The sequence below is a fragment of the Chlorocebus sabaeus genome, chromosome 6 (genome assembly GCF_047675955.1).
Source record: "Chlorocebus sabaeus isolate Y175 chromosome 6, mChlSab1.0.hap1, whole genome shotgun sequence".
Taxonomy (NCBI): Eukaryota; Metazoa; Chordata; class Mammalia; order Primates; family Cercopithecidae; genus Chlorocebus; species Chlorocebus sabaeus.
The window spans coordinates 43295221-43318625 of NC_132909.1; the positions used below are offsets into that span (position 1 = coordinate 43295221).

At 56.0% G+C, this 23405-nt stretch overlaps 1 protein-coding gene across 4 annotated transcripts; it reads left to right on the forward strand.

The window, feature by feature from the left end:
* The first annotated feature begins 4016 nt into the window (after nucleotides 1-4016).
* ATP13A1 (ATPase 13A1) lies at nucleotides 4017-22216 on the forward strand. 4 transcript variants are annotated; one of them, XM_037992426.2, is made up of 26 exons: nucleotides 4019-4751; nucleotides 8002-8091; nucleotides 8165-8388; nucleotides 10585-10657; nucleotides 10848-11003; nucleotides 11083-11152; nucleotides 11233-11339; nucleotides 11816-11945; nucleotides 12066-12121; nucleotides 12345-12471; nucleotides 12546-12683; nucleotides 12758-12878; nucleotides 13297-13454; nucleotides 13854-14029; nucleotides 14103-14213; nucleotides 15272-15397; nucleotides 16193-16301; nucleotides 18048-18247; nucleotides 18324-18420; nucleotides 19684-19844; nucleotides 19915-20029; nucleotides 20118-20314; nucleotides 21067-21209; nucleotides 21429-21540; nucleotides 21624-21767; nucleotides 21882-22216. In XM_037992426.2, the coding sequence occupies exons 1-26, from the start codon at nucleotides 4341-4343 to the stop codon at nucleotides 21990-21992; spliced, it is 3663 nt and encodes a 1220-aa protein (XP_037848354.1). In that variant the 5' UTR covers nucleotides 4019-4340; the 3' UTR covers nucleotides 21993-22216. The 4 variants fall into 4 exon arrangements, with proteins under 4 accessions (XP_037848353.1, XP_007994089.1, XP_037848354.1 ...); XM_007995899.3 differs by having other exon boundaries at nucleotides 4020-4751; nucleotides 8198-8388; XM_037992425.2 differs by having other exon boundaries at nucleotides 4017-4751; nucleotides 21429-21767.
* Nucleotides 22217-23405: the final 1189 nt, after the last annotated feature.

The window sequence follows — 23405 nt, forward strand, 5'->3', positions numbered from 1 at the left end:
GCTAGAAGTAGACCCCCTCCCCACTGACCCTTCCAGTAACTGTTCAAAAGACTTCAGCTGAAATGGCAGACAGTTGCAGGATGCGGTCAGAACACCTGTCCACCTTGCATAACAAAGCTGGCAAAAACATCTCCAGGATGCGGTCAGGACACCTGCACCTCCGACTCAGTTCTCACACCTCGACTCAGTTCCTTGCCCTATAAAGTCCTGTAGTCTGTAAGCAGGGCTGCCTCCTCTGACTGTGGTGGGGCAGCCCAGCAGGTTAATAAAACTTACATGATTGACTTCAGGTCTCTTTGTCCTTTCTCTCGGCTGACCTTACAGCTCCTGGTTTTCCAGAGCAGGCCCTATCAGCTTCCTGTACTCAGTGGGTCCTTCCTGCTGCTGCTGCTGCTTTTTTTTTTTTGAGACGGAGTTTCACTCTTGTCGCCCAGGCTGGAATGCAGTGGCACGATCTCAGCTCACTGCAGCCTCCGCCTTCCAGTTTCAAGCGATTCTCTTGCCTCAGCCTCCCGAGTAACCGGGATTTCAGGCGCCCTACACCACTCCCAGATAATTTTTGTATTTTTAGTAGAAATGGGGTTTCACCATGTTGGCCAGGCTGGTCTCGAACTCCTGATCTCATGATTCGCCCGCTTCGGCTGTGGGGAAAAGAGAGATCAGGCTGTTACTGTGTCTATATAGAAAGAAGCAGACATAAGGGACTCCATTTTGTTCTGTATTTGAGATGCTGTTAATCTGTGACCCTACCCCCAACCTTGTCCTTGCAAGAGACATGTGCTGCGGTGACTCAAGGTTTAATGGATTTTGGGCTGTGCAGGATGTGTCTTTGTTAAACAAGTGCCTGAAGGCAGCTTGCTGGTTAAAAGTCATCACCATTCTCTTAATTTCAACTACCCAGGGACACATACACGGCCAAAGGTCGCAGGGACCTCTGCCTAGGAAAGCTAGGTATTGTCCAAGGTTTCTCCCCATGTGATAGACTGAAACAATAATGCTAAAAGGTTTATGGAGATGTTTACAAATGCATCTCAAGGCACAGCATTTTCCTTTAAACTTATTCATGTCACAGAGATTTTTGTTCGTTTACTGCCGATTTCCTCCCTACAATGATCCTATTGTCCTGCCACTCCCTTATCTTTAAGATGGTAAAGATAATTATCAATAAATACTAAGGGAACTCAGAGACCGGTGCCGGAGTGGGTCCTCTGTAAGCTGAGCGCTGGTCCCCTGGGCCCCCGCTTTTCTTTCTCTATACTTTGTTTCTGTGTCTCATTTCTTTTCTCAAGACGCTCGTTCCACCTAACGAGAAACACCCACAGGTGTGGAGGGGCAGGCCACCCCTTCACTTGGCCTCTCAAAGTGTTGGGATTACAGGTGTAAGCCACTGCGCCCAGCCCCTTCCTGCTTCTTTTTCCAGAACACTGGTCACATGAGTGCGCATGGAATTCCAGACTCCATGTTCAACGAAGCCATCCCCATGCCTTGGAGCTGGGGAGACTCCCAGGTCACTGGAAGAGGTAGGAGACCCTGATGTCCTCCAGAGATCAGGAATTTAAGATGAGGCTATTAGTCCCATGGCCAAGGCTTCCTACACTTTACTTCTCAGGCTACTCGTTTTCAGTCAATAAAATAAAAACAAGCCTTAAAGGGAACAAAATTATTATTACTTTTTTAATTATTATTATACTTTAAGTTCTAGGGTACATGTGCATAACGTGCAGGTTTGTTACATATGTATACTTGTGCCATGTTGCTGTGCTGCACCGATCAACTCATCAGCACCCAAAGGGAACAAAATTATTAAATGCAGGGAGAAACTGGAGTAAACCACTCTTTTTTTTTTTTTTTTTTTTTGAGATGGAGTCTGGCTCTGTTGCCCAGGCTGGAGTGCAGTGGCACGATCTCGGCTCACTGCAACCTCCGCTTCCCAGGTTCAAGCGATTCTCTTGCCTCAGCCTCCTGAGTAGCTGGAACTACAGGCACATTCCCTCATGCCCTGCTAATTTTTATTTTTTGTATTTTTTTGTATTTTTAGTAGAGACGGGGTTTCACCGTGTTAGCCAGGATGGTCTCCAGCTCCTGACCTCGTGATATGCCCGCCTTGGCCTCCCAAAGTGCTGGGATTACAGGCGTGAGCCACCCTTGCCTGGCCTGGAGTAAACATTCTATAAAGGTATTGCTACCAGAAAGGGGTCCAGTCCCAGACTCCAAGAGCAGAAGGTTGGACCTTGCATGGGAAATATTGGAGAAAAAACTGAAAAAGTAAGTATACCGAACTGTATAATGGGACTGAAACATGTCATTCCTATTTTTACTGAAGATTATCTTATTCAATACTATCTGATTATTAAGTCCTATTACATTTCCTTTCTCCTTTTACAAAGTCATGTATCTTAAGAATATGCAGCCAGGCATATTCTCCAGCTTGGGCAAGAGTGAGACTCCGTCCCAAGAAAACAAAACAAAAGACAAGGACCGGGCACCGTGGCTCACACCTGTAATCCTAGCACTTTGGGAGGCTGAGGCGGCGAGGTTATTAGAGGCCAGGAGTTCAAGACCAGCCTGGCCAACATGGCAAAACCAGTCTCTACTAAAAATACAAAACATTAGGCTGGGAACGCTGGCTCACGCCTGTAATCCTAGCACTTTGGGAGGCCGAGGCGGGTGGATCACAAGGTCAGGAGTTCGAGACCAACCTGGCCAACATAGTGAAACCCCGTCTCTACTGAAAATACAAAAAATTAACTGGGCGTAGTGGCCCGCACCTGTAGCCAACTACTCGGGAGCCTGAGGCAGGAGAATCGCTGGAACCCGGGAGGCGTAGGTAGCAGTGAGCTGAGATCGTGCCACTGCACTCCAGCCTGGGCGAGAGTGAGACTCCATCTAAAAAAACAAAGTACAAAAATTAGCTGGTGCAGCGGCACACGCCTGTAATCCCAGTTACTTGGGAGGCTGAAATGGGAGAATCGATTGAACTCGGAAGGCGGAGTTTGCAGTGAGCCGAGATCGCGCCACTGCACTCCAGCCTGGGCCACGGAGTGAGACTTCATCTCAAAAAAATTAAAAAAAGAATATGGAACAATATAAGCTACAAAATTTAAATATCCAATAAATTTTAAGTTTAAATAAATTTGCCATATTAGAGGACAAAAAGAAACATAAAATATTGTTACTATTTGTCACACATACTAATTGTTTAATCCTACTAATTGGTACTGGTAAGTAGTCCTATTGTGGTTTTGTTCAAATTGCGTTTATGCAACAGTACAGTTAATAATATAGAACTATGTAATTTCAAGTAAACACCAAATTTTCATTTTTTATGTTAAAGTAGTAACCTTTTGTAATTCTTTTTTTTTTTTTTTTTTTCGGAGACAGTCTTGCTCTGTTGGCCAGGCTGAGCAATCTTGGCTCACTGCAACCTCCGTCTCCCAGGCTCAAGCAATTCTCCTGCCTCATTCTCCCGAGTAGCTAGGATTACAGGCATGTGCCACCACGCCCGGCTAATTTTTGTATTTTTAGTAGAGATGTAGTTTCATTTTTTTTGAGACAGTTTTCTTCTGTTGGCCAGGCTGGAGTGCAGAGGAGCAATCTTGGCTCACTGCAACCTCCGTCTCCTGAGTTCAAGCAGTTCTCCTCCCTCATTCTCCCGAGTAGCTGGGATTACACGTATGTGCCATCACGCCCAGCTAATTTTTGTATTTTTAGTAGAGACGTGGTTTCATCATGTTGGCCAGGCTGGTCTTGAACTCTTGACCTCAAGTAATTCGCCCGCCTCGGCCTCCCAAAGTGTTGGGATTACAGGGGTGAGCCACCGTGACCGGCTAGTTTTTATAATTCCTATCTGGTCCGGTTGTGGTTGTGTTCCGGGGCGGTCCCTGACCCCGCCCCTCACAAGCCCCGCCCTCGCAACAGGCCCCGCCTCTGGAACGCCGGAGCTCCCGACCCCGCCTCTGCAGGGTGCAGGCTCCGCCCCTCGTGACAGATGGTGCTGGTGTAGTCACGGAGGAGGGCTCGCTTTTTTTGATTCAGTTTGTCATGGTGGCGCCCAGCTCGCCTTGCCGGCCTTTTCTTTTCCGGTCTCGGTCCGGCGTGGCAGCGGAGGCAGGCAGCGTTAGGTCTTTCAGTCCCTCTCTGTCATGGCGACGCCGTGCCTCTTCTTCCGGCCACAGCCTGTCATGGCGGCATCCGCAGTAGTCCCTGCCGGGGCCCGCCTGCTTTGTTGCCCCGGCTCTTCCTAGTCCAGGCCGCCATGGCGGCGCTCAGGGCTTACCGGAAGTAAAACTTCGGAAGTGAGGCGTTCCTCTACCCGGAAGTGAGCGCGGGCGCTAGGAAAGATGGCGGCAGCGGCGGCGGTGGGCAACGCGGTGCCCTGCGGGGTCCGGCCTTGCGGGGCCCGGCCTTGCGGGGCCCGGCCTGACGGGCAGCCCAAGCCCGGGCCGCAGCCGCGCGCGCTCCTTGCCGCCGGGCCGGCGCTCATAGCGAACGGTGACGAGCTGGTCGCTGCCGTGTGGCCGTACCGGCGGTTGGCGCTGCTGCGGCGCCTCACGGTGCTGCCATTCGCCGGGCTGCTCTATCCGGCCTGGTTGGGTGCCGCAGCCGCTGGCTGCTGGGGCTGGGGCAGCAGTTGGGTGCAGATCCCCGAAGCCGCGCTTCTCGTGCTTGCCACCATCTGCCTCGCGCACGCGCTCACTGTCCTCTCGGGGCATTGGTCTGTGCACGCGCATTGCGCGCTCACCTGCACCCCGGTAAGTGTGTACGCGCGAGCCCGACCCCCAGCACGGTCGGGCCTCGCCGTAGGTCCCAGCTGCGGCCTTCCTGTCGGTCACCATCCCGACCTGGGCCACCCATCTGCTGGGCCTGGGTCCCCAGGGGCACCCTCTACACTTCGGCGGAGGCTTAATCATGACCCCGCTGCTGACTTGCTGTGCAACCCTGGTGCGGGTTATTTCCTTTCTCTGAAGTCCTCCCTGGTATGGTCATTTAGATTCAGTAATGTAATATTTGTAAAAGGCTTAGCGCAGGGCCCAGCATACGCCGCCCTGGTCAGGTAGGACTTGTTAATGCTAATTCCCATATTAGCGACTACTCTTGTTGTTTTGGAAATGGCCCTATCTTCCTTCTCGTTTGTCTCCTACCTTGGTTTTCAGAGTGTAAGGCGAGACCACTGGGATAGGTTTCCCCCATCTATGAAGCTTAATTTGTTCGTAGACTGAACCAAGTCTTGCTGTCCAGTGCTCAGTGGTCTTCCATACTGTGATGGAAAGGAGCATGAAATGCAGTTAATTACAATGTTGAAGAGAGGCAGAAGTGTTTATGAGCGAGTCACTAACATGATGTCTTTTCGCAAAATGAGGGTGGTGATAGTTCTGCTCAGGATACAACAGCAAGCAAGGTCGCGCTCCTGACCTATAGTTCTGAATGACCAAGTGTCGTCGGAGGAGTTGGTGACTGTGAGCTGCCCTGGGCCTGAAGCAGTGACTGTGCCATCTCTCTGGGCCTGCCTCAGGTGACACCAGCAGGTTTGCAGCCATGGACACTGAGGTATATCAGGACGCTTCCCCTCTGATCCCAGGAGTGTGTTTGCCTCAAGAAGAGGAAAAGGGAACAGCATCAAGGGCTACAGAAAGACAGAAGTCCCCTACCCTCTTTGGCTCTGAATGTGGGTAGAATCCTCATTCTTCTCTCCTGAGAGACTGAACCTGTTCTGTCCTTCAAAGAGATTTATCCCAGGGGAGGAGCTCAACTTGGTGGCTTTGAGGTAGTACAGTGAAAGATGCCAATGAGGGACAAAATAAAGGAGAGGTTAAGGGGACTGTGGCACCGCTCAAACTTCAGCTGCCTTTTGACCTGCAGCTAAACAGCTTAGCTCTTAACTTCCTCTCCAGGGCTGGAGAAGTGGGAGGAGCTGAACAGCCATCAGCCAGGAGAGGCGGGTCTGGGTTTGATTCAGATCTCAGAAAGGGCCGCTTCTGCCTTCTGAGTTTCAGTTTCCCCGTTCTGTAAACTGAGAACCGTAACACCTACCTCTGGGTGCCATCATGAGAACGGAGATGATATCTGCAAAGTGCCCTCCCTGGGGCCAGCATGGCGTATAGCCTCTTGTACCTTTCTTCCATGACATCACATTTGTAGTTATGTGATTATTATTATTTGCTGCCTGGTTTGGAGGCCCATGAACCACCCGTGGGATGGCGCTTTGTTTCTGTGGGTCGTCATTGTGCTCCCGGGTCTCCATGCGGCTCCGTCTAGCAGAACCACAGAGGGATGGATGCGGTTCACGGGATCCAGGGAGCACTGAACGAGCTCCATTCAACATTTCTGTGTCCTTGGTGCTGGGGAAACAGCAGTGAACAAAACAGACAAATCCCCCTGCCTTTGTGGTGTTACTGGGAGGGAGAACTCATGGTCAGCAGTTGATGCTAAAGAGAGATGACCTCTAACATCAGGACAGGATGGGACATTGCCGGGAACTTTAGATGGGGCAGCCCGGGAGGGGCTCCTGGGAAGGTGATGTTTCAGCAAAAGCCTGAGGCAGCAAAGGAGCTGTGTGAATGTGTATTCCGGGCAGAGAAAACACGTGCGAAGGCCCTTTGCTGAGGCTGAAGCTCGGTGGAGCCCCATGTGCATGTGGAGCTGTAGAGCGTAGTGAGCAGGGTTGGTGGAAGAGGCAGAGCTGAGCAGAAGGCCAGGGGGCCTGTGATGGGGGCGGGGGCTTGGCTCATGTGAATTGAGGGCATACTGGGTGGGTACCTGGCAGCATTCTTCCTATTTGAGTTCATGTCACCATCAGCAGAGCAGAGTCCTGGACATTTGGTGCTGTCTGTGCACCCAGCTTCCCAGCTTTTTTGTTTTTGTTGTTTTTGTTTTTGTTTTGTTTTTTGGAGGTTTTTGTTTGTTTTTGAGACGGAGTCTGGCTTTGTAGCCCAGGCTGGAGTGCAGTGGCACAACCTCGGCTTACTGCAACCTCCGCCTCCTGGGTTCAAGTGATTCTTCTGCCTCAGCCTCCCAAGTAGCTGAGACTAGAGGTGACTGCCACCATGCCCAACTTTTTTTTTTTTTTTTTTTTTTTTGTATTTTTAGTAGAGACGGGGTTTCACCATATTGGCCAGGCTGGTCTCGAACTCCTGACCTCGTGATTTGCCCCCTCCCCCCACACTGCCTCGGCCTCCCAAAGTGCTGGGATTACAGGCGTGAGCCACTGCGCCCGACCTTTTTATTTTGAGACGGAGTCTCGCTCTGTCGCCCAGGCTGGAGTGTGGTGGCGCAATCTTGGCTTACTGCAAGCTCTGCCTCCCAGGTTCATGCCATTCTCCTGCCTCAACCTGCCAAGTAGCTGGGACTGCAGGTGCCTGCCACCACACCCGGCTAATTTTTTGTATTTTTAGTAGAGATGGAGTTTCACCGTGTTAGCCAGGATGGTCTCAATCTCCTGACGTTGTGATCTGCCTGCCTTGGCCTCCCAAAGTGCTGGGATTACAGGCGTGAGCCACTGTGCCTGGCTGTTTTGTTGGTTTTTTTTAATTGAGATGGGGTCTCACTCTATCACCCAGCCTGGAGTGCAGTGATGCAATCTTGGTTCACTGCAACCTCCGCCTCCCAGGTTCAAGTAGCTGAGATTATAGGTGTGCACCACTGTGTCCGTCTCATTTTTGTATTTTTAGTTGAGACAGGGTTTCGCCACTTTGGCCAGGGTAATCTCGAACTCCTGACCTCAAGTGATCCGCCCACCTTGGCCTCCCAAAGTGCTGGGATTACAGGTGTGAGTCACCGCGTACAGCCTTGTGCTCTCAGCTTTAAGTATGGCACCAGAGGCACAGCAAGGTGGTCTCCTTTGTCCTGATGATAGACGAAGGAGTGACAGAGGCAGCACCAGAGCCCAGTGGCATGTTTCAGAATATGCCCATAGAGCTGCTGCATCCAAAACCTCCCCAGGGGAGGTCTTGGAACTGTAGGTTGAGAAGAGCTAAGCCGCAGTGCTTTCTTTGTCTCTGTCAGGAGTATGACCCCAGCAAAGCAACGTTCGTGAAGGTGGTGCCAACCCCCAACAATGGCTCCACAGAGCTTGTGGCCCTACACCGCAATGAGGTAGGGACTGCCTGCTGGGCTCCTGGAGGAGGGGCTTCAGTGGGATTCTCAGGCGCTGACACCCCAAGGTCAGGGGCCTCTGTGGCGAACACATCTTCTGCCACAGGGTGAAGACGGGCTCGAGGTGTTGTCCTTCGAATTCCAGAAGATCAAGTATTCCTACGATGCCCTGGAGAAGAAGCAGTTTGTCCCCGTGGCCTTTCCTGTGGGAAACGCCTTCTCATACTATCAGAGCAACAGAGGCTTCCAGGAAGACTCAGAGATTCGAGCAGCTGAGAAGAAATTTGGGAGCAACAAGTGAGTCCTTGATTTGCATGTAGCACCTTTGCCTTTCTGTCCTGCTCCTCTCCTGATTCAGGATGCCTAGGAAACGGGACAGAGGCATCTGCCCTTTTATTTATTTATTTATTATTAATATTATTTTTTTTGAGACTGAGTCTCGCTCCGTCACCTAGGCTGAAGTGCAGTGACGCAATCTCAGCTCACCGCAACCTCCGCCTCCCTAGTTCAAGCAATTCTCCTGCTTCAGTCTGCCAAGTAGCTGGGAATACAGGCCCCCCCCACCACCCATGGCTAATTTTTGTATTTTTTAATAGGGACAGGGGTTTCACCATGTTGGCCAGGGTGGTCTCGAACTCCTGACCTCAGGTGATCCTCCCATGTTGGCCTCCTAAAGTGCTGGGATTACAGGCGTGAGCCACTGCACCTGGCCAAATCTGCCCTTTTAGCCAAACATCCCAGGTGAATGTGATGCCGTTTGAGCAACATGCTCTAAGTCCAGTCTCCCCTGAACTTGCCTGTTGGCAGGAACCCCAGAGGGCCTGCAGCTGGAAGCCCGCGCCCTGAGGTGTGAGACCCTGAGTATAAGTTTCTCCACAGGAGTCTGGCCTGTGGCCCCTCCTCAGCAACTGCTTCATTTTAAATTCTTTAAAAATGTTTGTTTATTTCTGTAGAGATGGGGTCTCGCCATGTTGCCCAGGCTTGTCTCAAACTCCTGGCCTCAAGCGATCCTCTTAAGTCAGCCTCCCAAAGTGCTGGGATTACAGGCGTAAGTCACTGCACCCAACCTGAACATTTCAATCCTCACTATTTCGTGTCTGTGCGTCTCAGCGCTTCAGGAATGGTGATGAAGACAGTGACCAGGTCTGGTCTTTTGTACTGAGTAAAATGGCCACTGTGCGATGCACACCCTATCCCTTCATCTTCACCAAAACTGCAAATGCTGACACGTGGCTGGGAGCTGAGAACTGGGCTCCAGACCCCATCATGGCCTTGTGACAATGGTCCTCAACCTGGAAACCCACAGACCACCTAGGGAGCTCTTTCCTGACTTAATCACTGTTCAGAGATTACAAATATGTTGACTACAACTATCAATCTAATACAAGGATTTGTAAGAAACATTTAGCGACTTCCCCTACCCCAAGGTTGGCCAGTCACATTAATGACCTGTGGCAACTACGTTCCCTTTCATGCTCTTCTTACTCACGCAAAGGTACCCAGCAAGATACAAGGGAAGGGCTTATTGTTTGATAGCAACGGGATTGCTCTTTGGTTTCCTCTTCTCACATCCCATACATAAGACGTCCATCCAGTTAAAGGGCAGAGCAAGAATGACCCTCGTTGACATGACTGGCGCCCTGATCAGATTGGGCCCTAGCACAGAGTGCTGCAGAACACACCCTTAGGCCCGAGTTGTTGCATTCTTGAGCGTTTTGTTTTTGTTTGTTTTGTGGTTTTTTTTTTTTTTTTTTGGAGACAGGGTCTAACTCTGTTACCCAGGCTGGAGTGCAGTGGTGTGATCGTGGCTCACTGCAGCCTTGAACTCCTGGGCTCAAGCATTCGTCCTGCCTCAGCCTCCCAAACAGCTGGGACCAGAGGCACGCACCACCACCCCCAGCTAATTTTTAAATTTTTGTAAAGAGAAGGTCTCGTGGTGTTGCCCAGGCTAGTCTCCAACTCCTGGGCTCAAGCACTCCTCCTGCCTCGGCCTTCCAAAGTGCTGGGATTACAGGCATGAACCACCCTACTTGACCCATTCTGGGGCTTTAATTCAGGAATCGTAGAAAATCTCAGCTTTGGTGGGGCTGGGTCTCAGTGTCTTCTGCTGTCTGTAGCTTCAGGGCCTCCATCCTTCAATCAGAGGTTCCTTCTCTACTTGCTGCGTCATTCGACCAGATGATGGGCTCTCGTCTGACACCAGCCCCAGGCTGCCAGGAAGAGCATATTGCAGATTCAGGAGCTTCATCTGGTTTATGCAGAGCCGAGGGCTGTGGGCGGGCAGCGTGTCTACCCCAGGCGCAGCCAGGATGAGGGAGAGCCACAGTCAAATGGATCCTCCCATCTGGAAGCTCGCCAGGGCTCCTGACACCCACATGTGGCTCTTGGTTTCTTGAGAGGGGCCTGCCATGCTCAGGTTGGAGGGGTCAGGGTGGAGGCTCCACATCCCAGAGGCCTTGCCCTGGGAACAGGATGGGGCCTGGTCTCTTGCAGGGCTGAGATGGTGGTGCCTGACTTCTCGGAGCTTTTCAAGGAGAGAGCCACAGCCCCCTTCTTTGTATTTCAGGTAAGGCAGCAGCTCTGGCCCATCTCCCCATTTCCTCCCTTGGGGCTTTCCTAGCCGGAGCAAGCCTGCCCACCACTTCCAAACCTGGAAGATTCTCCCCGTCCTCACATGTCAGAGCCGGTGGACAGAAAGAAGGGGCTCATGGGAACAGGGCAGGTAGAGCAAGGACAGACGGGCTGGCATCCCACAGGTGTTCTGTGTGGGGCTCTGGTGCCTGGATGAGTACTGGTACTACAGCGTTTTCACGCTATCCATGCTGGTGGCGTTCGAGGCCTCGCTGGTGCAGCAGCAGATGCGGAACATGTCGGAGATCCGGAAGATGGGCAACAAGCCCCACATGATCCAGGTGCGGCTGCTGGGGAGACCCAGGTGGGGGGCGCGGCACAGATGTGGCTTCTGTGCTGACACACGCGTGTCCCACCCAGGTCTACCGAAGCCGCAAGTGGAGGCCCATTGCCAGTGATGAGATCGTACCAGGGGACATTGTCTCCATCGGTGAGGCCGGGTTCTGCTCAGTCTCAGTGGGACCCCCAGCCTCAGGGCCTCTGGCCAACCCTCCTACCTCTGCCCTGCAGGCCGCTCCCCACAGGAGAACCTGGTGCCGTGTGACGTGCTTCTGCTGCGAGGCCGCTGCATCGTGGACGAGGCCATGCTCACAGGGGAGTCCGTGCCACAGATGAAGGTGCTTGGTGGGGGGTGGGGATCCTCAAACTACTCAGGAGGAAACAGGCCAGGAGGTGGAGGCCCAGGGGGTGGCAGGGATCCCCCCCAGGCACAGGTGGAGGAGGCAGGGTGAGCATGGATGAGCTCTGTGTACTAGGGAGCTGGGTGGTGGGGGCGAGGAAGGAGGTGAGAGAGCCAAGGCCATCCAGGGTACATTGGTGCTCTGGGATGTCAGACCAAGGTGGGCTGGGAGCAGCCTGGAGCGGGTGGGTCCCGGACGAGGCTAGGTGCAGGCCCCAGGGAACAGGTACTGTGAGTGCAGTGGGGAAAGACAGGACGGGGTGAGGGTGAGGACCCGGGAGCTGGGTGGAATGTGCTGGTTGGGTGGGGAGCCCTCTGGCTCATTCCAGCCTCAAGGTCCAGCTGTCCAGGAACTCAGATGGAAAAGGAACCAAGGTGGGCCTGGTCATCCAGATTCATGATCTTTCTCCCCAGGAACCCATCGAAGACCTCAGCCCAGACAGGGTGCTGGACCTCCAGGCCGACTCCCGGCTACATGTCATCTTCGGGGGCACCAAGGTGGTGCAGCACATTCCCCCACAGAAAGCCACCACGGGCCTGAAGCGTAGGTGCCTCACGAGCATCTAGGGGTATCTGGGCTCCCACCCACTTTGCCCGTTTGCTTGATCTTGAGAGAGTCAGGACGAGGAGACAGGCATGACGGTGACTCTGCTTCTCTCCCCAGCGGTAGACAACGGGTGTGTGGCCTACGTCTTGCGGACCGGATTCAACACATCCCAGGTGCAGGGTCAGGTCTGGGGAGGGTGGACCCCAGGGCAGTTGGACAGCCAAGGCATCAACCCTTTCAGACCTCAGAACATCTACCCCATGGGCTGGCTCTGGCAGCACAGCCCTGGACCTGGGCCAGGGTGCAGAGGCCACCCCAAGACCAGGCCCCCTCTCCCAGGCCTGAGGTGCTGGAGGGAGCCGAGACAGCAGAAAGACTGTCCCTCCATCCCTCCAGGGCAAGCTGCTGCGCACCATCCTCTTCGGGGTCAAGAGGGTGACTGCGAACAACCTGGAGACCTTCATCTTCATCCTCTTCCTCCTGGTGTTTGCCATCGCTGCAGCCGCCTACGTATGGATTGAAGGTAAGCGCCACGGCCTCTGCGGTCCCCTACGCCCACCCTCCGAGGCCCCAGGCTGGCAGGCCCTGTCTCCACAGGTACCAAGGACCCCAGCCGGAACCGCTACAAGCTGTTTCTGGAGTGCACCCTGATCCTCACCTCGGTCGTGCCTCCTGAGCTGCCCATTGAGCTGTCCCTGGCCGTGAACACCTCCCTCATCGCCCTGGCCAAGCTCTGTGAGTGTGTCAAATGGGGTGGGGCCGAGTGGGCTGGGGCCAAGCAGGACCCCTGACCTCACTCCCACCCCTAGACATGTACTGCACAGAGCCCTTCCGGATCCCCTTTGCTGGCAAGGTCGAGGTGTGCTGCTTTGACAAGACGGGGACCTTGACCAGTGACAGCCTGGTGGTGCGCGGTGTTGCCGGGCTGAGGTGAGTGTCAGGGGGCCTGGGCCAAAGGTCACCCAGATGGGGTTTCTGGGAAGTCGAGAGACAGGTGGCCCATCCACCCCAAGCCGTTGCAGTGAGGGCCCGTCAGAGGCCCTGCCTCAGGGGTTCATTTCCAGGGGCTCCCCACAAAGTCCTGGGTGTGAGCCGTGGCAGCAGCATGGGGGCTCAGCTCAGGCCTGGAACATCCCCCGCCAGCCATGCGACCGCAGTACCCCCATGCATGATGCCTGGCTTCTGGGGGCATCTGTGAAGCAGGTGCGGGTCTCAAAGACACAGTTGGCGCCCAAGGCCCCCAGTGACTGGCACAGAATGAATGTCCATGGGGGTTTTTCTGCTGATGGAGATGTAGCTTCGCCCTACCCGCCTGCACCCTGTAACCAGCTGTTCCCCGTCCTTGCAGAGACGGGAAGGAGGTGACTCCTGTGTCCAACATCCCTGTAGAAACACACCGGGCCCTGGCCTCGTGCCACTCGCTCATGCAGCTGGACGACGGCACCCTCGTGGGTGACCCCCTAGAGAAGGCCATGCTGACAGCCGTGGACTGGACGCTGACCAAAGGTGAGGGGCTGGGGCCTCAGGCCCAGCAAGGGGGAGCCACTGGCTCTCACAGCCCTAGGCAGGTGGGCTGCACCCTTCAGAGGATCTTGGGGACAGGCAGACCTACAGCTCTGATGCTCCCTGAGGTAGATGGCCAGAGGTTCACCTTAGAACCGGGACAGGCCACATCCTTGGGTGTTCCTCTGGGTTGTAATGTGCCCTGTCCTGGCGGAAGCCACAGTGCCGGGGTCCTCCGAGCCCAGGTCTCCCAGCTCTGGACCAACCCCTGCTCTAGCCCGCAGCCCCCGATCAGGCCCTGGGGGAGGCAGGAGGGAGGTGGGGAAGGCCGGGGGGAGAGATAGGGGCTTGGCTGCCTCTTTGGAGCAAAGCCCCTCAGGACTCGTACTTATTTGTTTCCAGATGAGAAAGTATTCCCCCGAAGTATTAAAACTCAGGGGCTGAAAATTCACCAGCGCTTTCATTTTGCCAGTGCCCTGAAGCGAATGTCCGTGCTTGCCTCGTACGAGAAGCTGGGCTCCACTGACCTCTGCTACATCGCGGCCGTGAAGGGGGCCCCCGAAACCCTGCACTCCATGGTGAGCTGACCCCAGCCTGGGGCAAGGGGTGGGGCGCGGGGCAGCCCGTGACATCCCCCTGCGTTCCCTGCAGTTCTCCCAGTGCCCGCCTGACTACCACCACATCCACACCGAGATCTCCCGGGAAGGAGCCCGCGTCCTGGCGCTGGGGTACAAGGAGCTGGGACACCTCACTCACCAGCAGGTACGGGCCCAGGCTCCCCCACCCGCCTTCACCATGTGCCTGGCCCGTCAGCTCCTCCCTGAGTCACTTCCTGTGCCCTACAGTACCAAGTTGAATGGTCGCGATTTTGTCCTCCTTGCCCCACCTCTAGCTTCTACCTTTGGAGACCCCAAATGGCACTCAGTTGGTCTCCTGCTGTGGGGAACCACCCGGTCCTGGCTCATGCAGAGCACATGCAGGCCTCACCCGCCCCAGTCCTGGTGTGTCCCTGGCTCTACTCTTCTGCCCTGGTCTTGGGCAGGGCTTGGTGGCATTAGCCCTCTCACCATCCATCCTCCACACATCCCACCCTCCACCTCCACCACCGGCACATCTGTGGCGTGGCTTCTTCCTGGGCTCCTGTTCGTTCTGCTTGCATCCTACAGTTGCAGATCCTTCCAGAATTTAGCCTTAGGTTGCAGTGCTGTGTGCAGAGCCCAGGCCACGGCTCACAGCCTGCATGCTCTGCCCCGTTCCTGCACCTGGAGCCCCCTTCCCAGTGGCACAGGTCGTCATCGCCTTCAGAGTGGGCACTTCTGAGCCTTTCCACACCCCTGTGGATTCCATTCCCACCTCCTCTCTCGTCCGCTCAGTACTCTGATTTCTGTGACCTTCTTGATCATGCATCTCCCCTGGTGCAGTGTGAGCTCCCTAAGGCCAGGGGGTCTCTGCCCAGTCACTGGTATGTGGTGGAGCCCCGGGGAGTAAGTTCATGGCTAAACTCCTACATTAGTGGGAGAGTCCCTACTTCATTGACTTGGAAGCTGAGCCACAAGGGACTCTGTGGTGTGCCCATGTCCACAACCAGGACATAGAGCCACATTCGGGGGACCCAGACTCCCCAGTCACTGCCAGATCCCACCCCCGAGCGTGCCTGGTACCCTCCTGGCATTTCTCCCCTCCCAACCCTCGCATGTCCCCGCTACGGGAACAGGGCCTTCCATCATCCCCCTGGTTCCTAGCGCATGGTCAGAGCTCAGGAAATGCAGACTGTGGGTAGAGGGAGGGACAGATGGTGAGGGTACCCCGTCTGTCCACAGGCCCGGGAAGTCAAGCGGGAGGCCCTGGAGTGCAGCCTCAAGTTCGTCGGCTTCATCGTGGTCTCCTGCCCGCTCAAGGCTGACTCCAAGGCCGTGATCCGGGAGATCCAGAATGCGTCCCACCGGGTATGGGGACGGGTTGGCTCCACCCTCTGCATGGGAAATAGAGGCGAGGAGATGACAATTACAGCTTCATGGTGGGGGTGGGCACCCAGGTCTCACAGGCTGCACATTTTGGCTGAGCAAGATGATAGCTCAGGTGCTAACGTTGCTCCTAGCCCAAGGACACTCTGGGACCCGCCTATGCTGGCTCCTCTTACTTCCACAGACCACTCCCCCCCCACATCATGGAAAGCTGGGGGCGCTTCTCTCCACTTCCCTGATCCACCGCCATCCTGGAGAGAAGGCAGCTGAGGCTGGGGAGTTGAGGGGTAGGGTGCAGTGTCTGCCTGTCCTGGTGGCTTCTGGTGGCTTGTGTTTTCTATTTTGGGACTTAGGGTGTCTTTTGCTAAAAGACAAGGGGCGAGTGAGCTGTCTCAAAGGATGATGACTCTGGGTCAGATGGGTGATGTGGTTAGTCCCCGCCAGGCCCAGAGGTCATGGTCCCATTCTCCTGTTCATTGAAATATTACCCCCATAGGCAGCTACCAAGCAAAGAGGGCCCACCTCAGGGGCAGGTTGTTCATTTGTATTGCAAATCCAAGCTAAGGGTGTCTTCAGAAGGACACATACACGTGTCATTTGTGTAAAATGACCTGGGTGGGGGTGGATTGTGGCCCTTGGAAGCCCATTCAGGGTCTCGGTTAGAGGCCCAGGATCTCCCACTGTGGCCTGCCTTAGAAGGAGACTTGGCAGCCTTGTCTCTGGCCTAGAGCTTGGCCCTAGGCTGCCCTGCTGAGCTTCTGCCCCTCTCTCCCCAAGGTGGTCATGATCACAGGAGACAACCCGCTCACTGCATGCCATGTGGCCCAGGAGCTGCACTTCATTGAAAAGGATCACACGCTGATCCTGCAGCCTCCCTCTGAGAAAGGTGAGGCCCTAGCCCGGCCCACAGTGGGGAAGGGGGACCCTGAGTCCAAGAACAGCGCCCATCGCAACAGCCCACCTGTATGCCAGGCCTCAGCAGCACAGTGTCTTCAAATGCCTGGCACCACGGTGGCACCACTAATCACAACCCTGGCCCACTGGGCACCTCGGACAGCATGCGAGCATTCACTGGGTCACAGGTCCCGGGAAGTGTGGAGTGTAGGTGTTTATTTACCATAATGAGGCGACAGTCTTGACTGCCAGCTCAGGTTTCCTGTGCACTCATGGGCAGATACTGCTCCTACTGCGCTTACTCCCTATCCTCAGCATCATCCTCATCTCACACCCTTTTTGGCCCAGCAAGCTGCCCATGTACCGAGTGCTCCCTTCCCAAGCACAGGGACTGCTGGCATCCTCAGCTGCAGTTGATGGCACAGTTTGCCCAGTGTTCAGCCTGACCAGACCCCAGGCGGAGCACTCCGTGCGTGTTACTACGTTGGTCCCTCCACCCCACCCTGCACCACACGGGGTGGCTTGCCTTCCCCACGCCACAGAGGAGGAAGCTGGCTGGGTCAGCTCTCAGGGCCCCTGCTTTGTAGAGAAGGGACAGAAGCTCAGAAGTGAACCCACTTGCCCAGGTCACTTGATGTCCCCATGGCTAAGGATTGGAACCCAGACAGCTTGACTCCAGAGCTCATGACTCCAACCTGTCCCTGGTGACCTCTTTGAGCAATGCCCTGGATTCAGACTGATGAAGAGGCAGACATACAGATCCAGCCCCTCCCAGCTAGAGGTGTGGGGCTTACCAGATACCTGCCCCAGGGCTAGAGGTGAAGCCCCCTGGGCGCGCACAGTCCAGGGCCTGCATGAGTGTTGACAGAGGGCCCTAAGGAGAACCACATGGCGTGGGGTTGCCACAGGGCTGGGCCAGAGCGGCTTCCAGAACCTCCAGGCCACCTCTCAGAGGACTCGGTCCCTGCCCTCCTTCTGTTCTGTTGGTCCCAGGCCTCCCCCTGTCCCAGCCCCAGCTACTGGGGTCTTCCGGGGCCTGGGGATTGTGGGCAGGTGGCCTGGAGCGGATGAGCAGGACTGTTGATTGAAAAGTGAAGCTGGTCTAGCAACAGCTGCAGCACCAGCCCCCCCGGTGGAGGTGTGCTGCCCTTCAGGGTGAGACGGTCCAGGTTGAGCAGGCCAGTGCCGGGAGGGCTGGTGGGCCGCCCTCGGCCATCGCAGTGCCCAGCATCCAAGCCAGGGCCAGCCGTCAAGAAAGGGGAAGTGGAGCGAGAGGACGTTGAGAACTCGGGGGCCCTGTCAGAGTGGGGAGGGGGCCCAGCCCCGAGAAAACAGGATTTCAGAGAGGCCAGAGGCGCAGGGATAAATGAGGTGAGGGCCTGGTGTGGAGTTTCCCAAGGAGAACGCCATAGCCCTGTTCTGTGTGTTTCAGGTTGGGGGGCCTTGCATGAGGTGGGCGCATGGCTTAGCTGGGGTCAGACTGCCTGGGTTCTAATCTGGCTCTGTCCCATGCTCTCAGGCAAGTAGCTCAGGCCCCAGGCTCTTAGTTTCACCCTGCACACCTGAGGGACGTTCTTTGTGGAGTGCCCAGAGCAGGGCTGGGGGTCACCTGCGTGGTTAGGGAGGTGGGGGCTCCGGAGAAGAGAGACTAGCCAGTGCTGGGGTCCGAGTGGAGGGAGGGCGCTTCTGAGCCCAGGGAAGCCAAGCCCCCAGCCCTAACCCTAGGTGCTGCCCGCAGGCCGGCAGTGCGAGTGGCGCTCCATTGACGGCAGCATCGTGCTGCCCCTGGCCCGGGGCTCCCCAAGGGCACTGGCCCTGGAGCACGCACTGTGCCTCACAGGCGACGGCTTGGCCCACCTGCAGGCCACCGACCCCCAGCAGCTGCTCCGCCTCATCCCCCATGTGCAGGTGTTCGCCCGCGTGGCCCCCAAGCAGAAGGTATGTGTACAGCCCTAGGGGTCGGGGCACAGAGGTAGGCACGCAGCCCCTGCTCAGCCTGTTTCCGCCGACACAGGAGTTTGTCATCACCAGCCTGAAGGAGCTGGGCTACGTGACCCTCATGTGTGGGGATGGCACCAACGATGTGGGCGCCCTGAAGCATGCTGATGTGGGTGAGTGCTGTGGGCTCGGGTGGTTCCTTCCTTTGTGGGCCAGGTGTTGAGGACATGTCACTGAGCTAGAAAAACAGACCCAGCCCTTGGTGACAGCCATGGGGGCGCTAATTCCTATGAGGAAGCAGTGCAGGGGATGGGAGGGGGTGGCAAGGTCAGGGGCTTTGAGGGCAGGAAGGGATTCGAGTATCCCAGGAACAGAGCAGGGTGGAGGCCAGAGGCCAAGAGAGAGGCAACAAGTTGGAAGAGTGACTCAGAAAACCCAGAGCTGAAGCCGTAAAGATGGTTCATAGCCCCAGATGTCTGTCAAAAGCACACACATGGCTGAGTACTGTGGCTCCTGCCTGGAATCACAGTGCTTTGGGAGGCTGAGGTGAGAGGATCACTTGAGTCTGGGAGTTCAAGGCAGTGGTGTGATCCACTCTAACCTAAGTGACAGTGCAAGACCCTGTCGTTTTTTGTTGTTTTTTTTTTTTGACAGAGCCTTGCTCTGTCGCCCAGACTGGAGTACAATGGCACGATCTCGGCTCACTGCAACCTCCACCTCCCGGGTTCAGGCAAGCAATTCTCTTGCCTCAGCCTCCCAAGTAGCTGGGATTACAGGCACGTGCCACCACGCCCGGCTAATTTTTGTATTTTTAGTAGAGATGGAGTTTCACCATGTCGGTCAGGCTGGTCTCCAACTCCTGACCTCAAGTGATCCACCCACCTTGGCCTCCCAAAGCGCTAGAATTACAGGTGTGAACCACTGCATCCCACCCAACCCTTTTTTTTTTTTTTTTGAGACAGTTTCTTGCTTGTTGCCCAGGCTGGAGTACAATAGTACAGTCTCAGCTCACTGCAACCTCTACTTCCCAGGTTCAAGCAATTCTCCTGCCTCAGCCTCCCAAGTAGCTAGAATTACAGGCGCCAGCCACCATGCCCATCTAACTTTTGTATTTTTAGTAGAGACGGGATTTCACCATGTTGGCCAGGCTGGTCTCGGACTCCTGACCTCAGGTGATGCGCCATCTAGTGTTGTGTGTATTTTCATTGCATTTTTTGTGGGCGTTTGTTGTTGGTGGTTTGTTTTCTTAAAGTAGTTTGTAGAAAGCAACATGGACGCTCTCTGAGGTCTCCTTAGGGTGTCAGGTGAAATGGGAAGTCTGGGAACTGTCCTCATGGGAGCCAGCTGGGGGGCTTCAGGAGCAGTGGCTCTGAAGCCACCAATCTGCTCCTCCGTGGAGCCCGCTCTTCTGCGTCTGATGCCCTCCTGCCCCCCAGGTGTGGCGCTCTTGGCCAACGCCCCTGAGCGGGTTGTCGAGCGGCGACGGCGGCCCCGGGACAGCCCAACCCTGAGCAGCAGTGGCATCAGAGCCACCTCCAGGACAGCCAAGCAGCGGTCGGGGCTCCCTCCCTCCGAGGAGCAGCCAACCTCCCAGAGGGTGAGTCCCAAGACGGAAGGTGCTGCACCCCATCCTGGCCAGGGCTGACAGCCTACTGCCTACCCTACAGGACCGCCTGAGCCAGGTGCTGCGAGACCTCGAGGACGAGAGCACGCCCATTGTGAAACTGGGGGATGCCAGCATCGCAGCACCCTTCACCTCCAAGCTCTCGTCCATCCAGTGCAGTGAGTTGCCTGCCCCCGCTCCCCCTCCCTTCGTTCCCCCCTTGATACCCATACCCACACCCACACCTGCCTCCCTACCACCCTGCAGTCTGCCACGTGATCAAGCAGGGCCGCTGCACACTGGTGACCACGCTACAGATGTTCAAGATCCTGGCGCTCAATGCCCTCATCCTGGCCTACAGCCAGAGCGTCCTCTACCTGGAAGGGGTCAAGTTCAGTGACTTCCAGGCCACTCTACAGGGGCTGCTGCTGGCCGGCTGCTTCCTCTTCATCTCCCGTTCCAAGGTGGGCCCCAGAGGTGCTGGAAGGCCAGGGATGCATGGGCCAGCCAGGGCCAGGCTGTTACAGGCATGGGAATTGTCATCCCCAAGTTACAGGACCCGGGGCCCCAGAGGTGGTGGCTGTAGCTCGGATGGCTCAGGAAATGCCGGCAGGGCAGGTGCGGACTGAGGCACCCAGACCCCTCCAGGTGGCACAGCTTGGGGTCCCACACCTGTCCACAGGCAGGGTTCCCAGGGGTGGGCCCCACAGAGCCCCACCAGCAATGAACAATCATCAAGAGGGTAAAAAAACAACAAAGCGGGTCACAGGCTACACAGGACAGGCTGGTGGACAGCTGGGGAGGCCTGTGTGACACCAACACTCAGGCTGAGGTGTAAAGAACCAGGGGGGCCAGCTGCCGGGAACTGGGCATACAGGCTCCAAACAGGCATGGGCTGACGCCGGTGGCTGGAGGGGGTAGGAGATTGGCTGGGCGGGACTGTGCCTGTCCCAGGGAGGGCAGGGAGGGCTTCATGATTGTCAGGCCCCTGTGGCTGCCACGGGGAGCCTGGATGGCGGAGCCAGGGCTAGGGAGGCAGCCCTGGGCTCGGGTGAGAGGCAGGCAGGGCTCTGGGGACTGCTGCCGACCCATGGAATCCCCCAGGATTTGGTGGCGGCTCTACACAAGCTCTCCCAGGAGGTTATTGCCTGTTGAGTGGGCCGGGTGGCCCTGAGTGAGCCAGGTCCTGACTCCCCCACCTGCCTTGCTGCTGCAGCCCCTCAAGACCCTCTCCCGAGAACGGCCCCTGCCTAACATCTTCAACCTGTACACCATCCTCACCGTCATGCTCCAGTTCTTTGTGCACTTCCTGAGCCTCGTCTACTTGTACCGTGAGGCCCAGGCCCGGAGCCCCGAGAAGTAAGTGCTGCCTTGGAGGAGGTGATGTCCCTGCAGCTGAGAGTAGCAGGAGAATGACTCTACAGACATCAGCAGGAGAGCCTGGGGGTTGTCCAGGGAGTCCAGGGAGAGGCACTAGGCCAGGCAGATCACTAGCTCTGTGCCAGAGTAGCAGGAAGCCACAGAGTGTTTGTGAGCTGGAGCAGGAGAGAGGGCCCTGACTCCTGTGTATCCTTGTAGGCAGGAGCAGTTCGTGGACTTGTACAAGGAGTTTGAGCCAAGCCTGGTCAACAGCACTGTCTACATCATGGCCATGGCCATGCAGATGGCCACCTTTGCCATCAACTACAAAGTAAGGCCTGGGCCCCACCCAAACACTCCGTGTGTGCCCACCCAGCCCCACCCCATGAAGCCATCTGTCCCTCATCCCCACAGGGCCCGCCCTTCATGGAGAGCCTGCCGGAGAACAAGCCCCTGGTGTGGAGTCTGGCAGTTTCACTCCTGGCCATCGTCGGCCTGCTCCTCGGCTCCTCGCCCGACTTCAACAGCCAGTTTGGCCTCGTGGACATCCCTGTGGAGGTCAGTGGCCCTGTGGAGGTGACCCTGGGGCTCAGCTTGATGGGTCCCTCCTGTGGCAGTGACCCTGGGCTGGGCTGCAGGTCTCCAGTTCACCATCCCTCCCTGCCCCGACAGTTCAAGCTGGTCATCGCCCAGGTCCTACTCCTGGACTTCTGCCTGGCGCTCCTGGCCGACCGTGTCCTGCAGTTCTTCCTGGGGACCCCGAAGCTGAAAGTGCCTTCCTGAGACGGCAGTGCTGGTACCCACTGCCCACCCTGGCTGCCGCTGGGCGGGAACCCCACCAGGGCCCCGGGAGGGAACCCTGCCCCCAACCCCCCACAGCAAGGCTGTACAGTCTTGCCCTTGGAAGACTGAGCTGGGACCCCCAGAGCCATTGGCTGACTTGGCCAGCAGAACCAGCCCCGAGCCAGCACCTTTGGTAAATAAAGCAGCATCTGAGATTTTAAAAAGCCCTGCCTCCACTTCGTCTGTGCCACACTGTGTTTGCTGGGGGCTCGGGGACAGAGGGTCACTGAGGAAGGTCACCCTCCCCACAGGCCTTGTGATGTTGGTGAATCTCTCAAGCACTTTCGGCACTTGAACATGGACTTGTCCCTGCCCAGAGAATTCAGTGCATATTTTCTAGTTTAACAAGAACCCCCACATTTCTGTGGTCTGTTTCACATTTTAACAACTCAGGTGCTGAGAGAAGCCTTAGGATGTGTGGTTATTTTTTTCTTTCCCGTGATGCGTAACAGCATGCCTTCCTCTCGGGTGGTGTCTGAGACTTGAGGAATATGATGTGCATCATTACAAGTCCTGACTCTGTCACGCTCTTTGGGGTCCTGCGCTGCTCTACCATCTCCTGTCACAGTCAGGGAGCTCTGGCTGAGCATCAGCCAGGATGTGACCTGGAAACCTGGCTTGGCTCTTAGGTTGATAGTGTTGTTCCTTTCAATGGACTCACTCATCACAACTCGAGAATTGCAGAGTAGGCAGCGCGGAGCCAGTCAGAGAATCTTTGCCTCCTTAACAGCCAAAGCCTTTAGGACGCAAAGTTATAAACATACTTTAAAGTCTCTTTCCAGCCCCAAAATTCCAGTGTGCTGGGTGTGGGAACATTTTTATAACTGACAAGCGGCTTGTGGCAACCCCAGAGCTGGTGCTTCTGGACAAACCTCCACCCTCTACCTAAAAGGGCTGCTCCCTGGTGTGCTGGAATTGGGGCCTTGAACCTGATCCAGCTTTGAGGAGGGAGCATCCCCCAGGCCCCTGGCCTCTGGTTCGTCAGCCCCAGAGTATTAGAATTTTGGTTGGAATCGGACAGAATATCAGGCCTCCACTAGGGGGCACCATGGCTCCAGCGGGGCCCAGGTGGTTTCAGGGCTCTGAGAGACAATCTGGGCAAGGGAATCAGCGGGGTCGCGGGTTGTGGGAGCTCCTGAGAGGGGCTCTCCGGGACGGGTGGATTCTGTAACCATTCAGGGAGGAGGGAGCTGGGGTTCCGTGGGATTCGGGGTAGCACAAATACCTGGGAGGGAAACTATGGCCTAGATGAAGTCTTAGGATGCCCAGTTCAGGGGCACTGCAGCCTCTAGTGGTCGCTTAGGGGGCCCTGGCCCGACCCAGTTTCAGGCGGCTCAGGTAGAGGAGGTCACT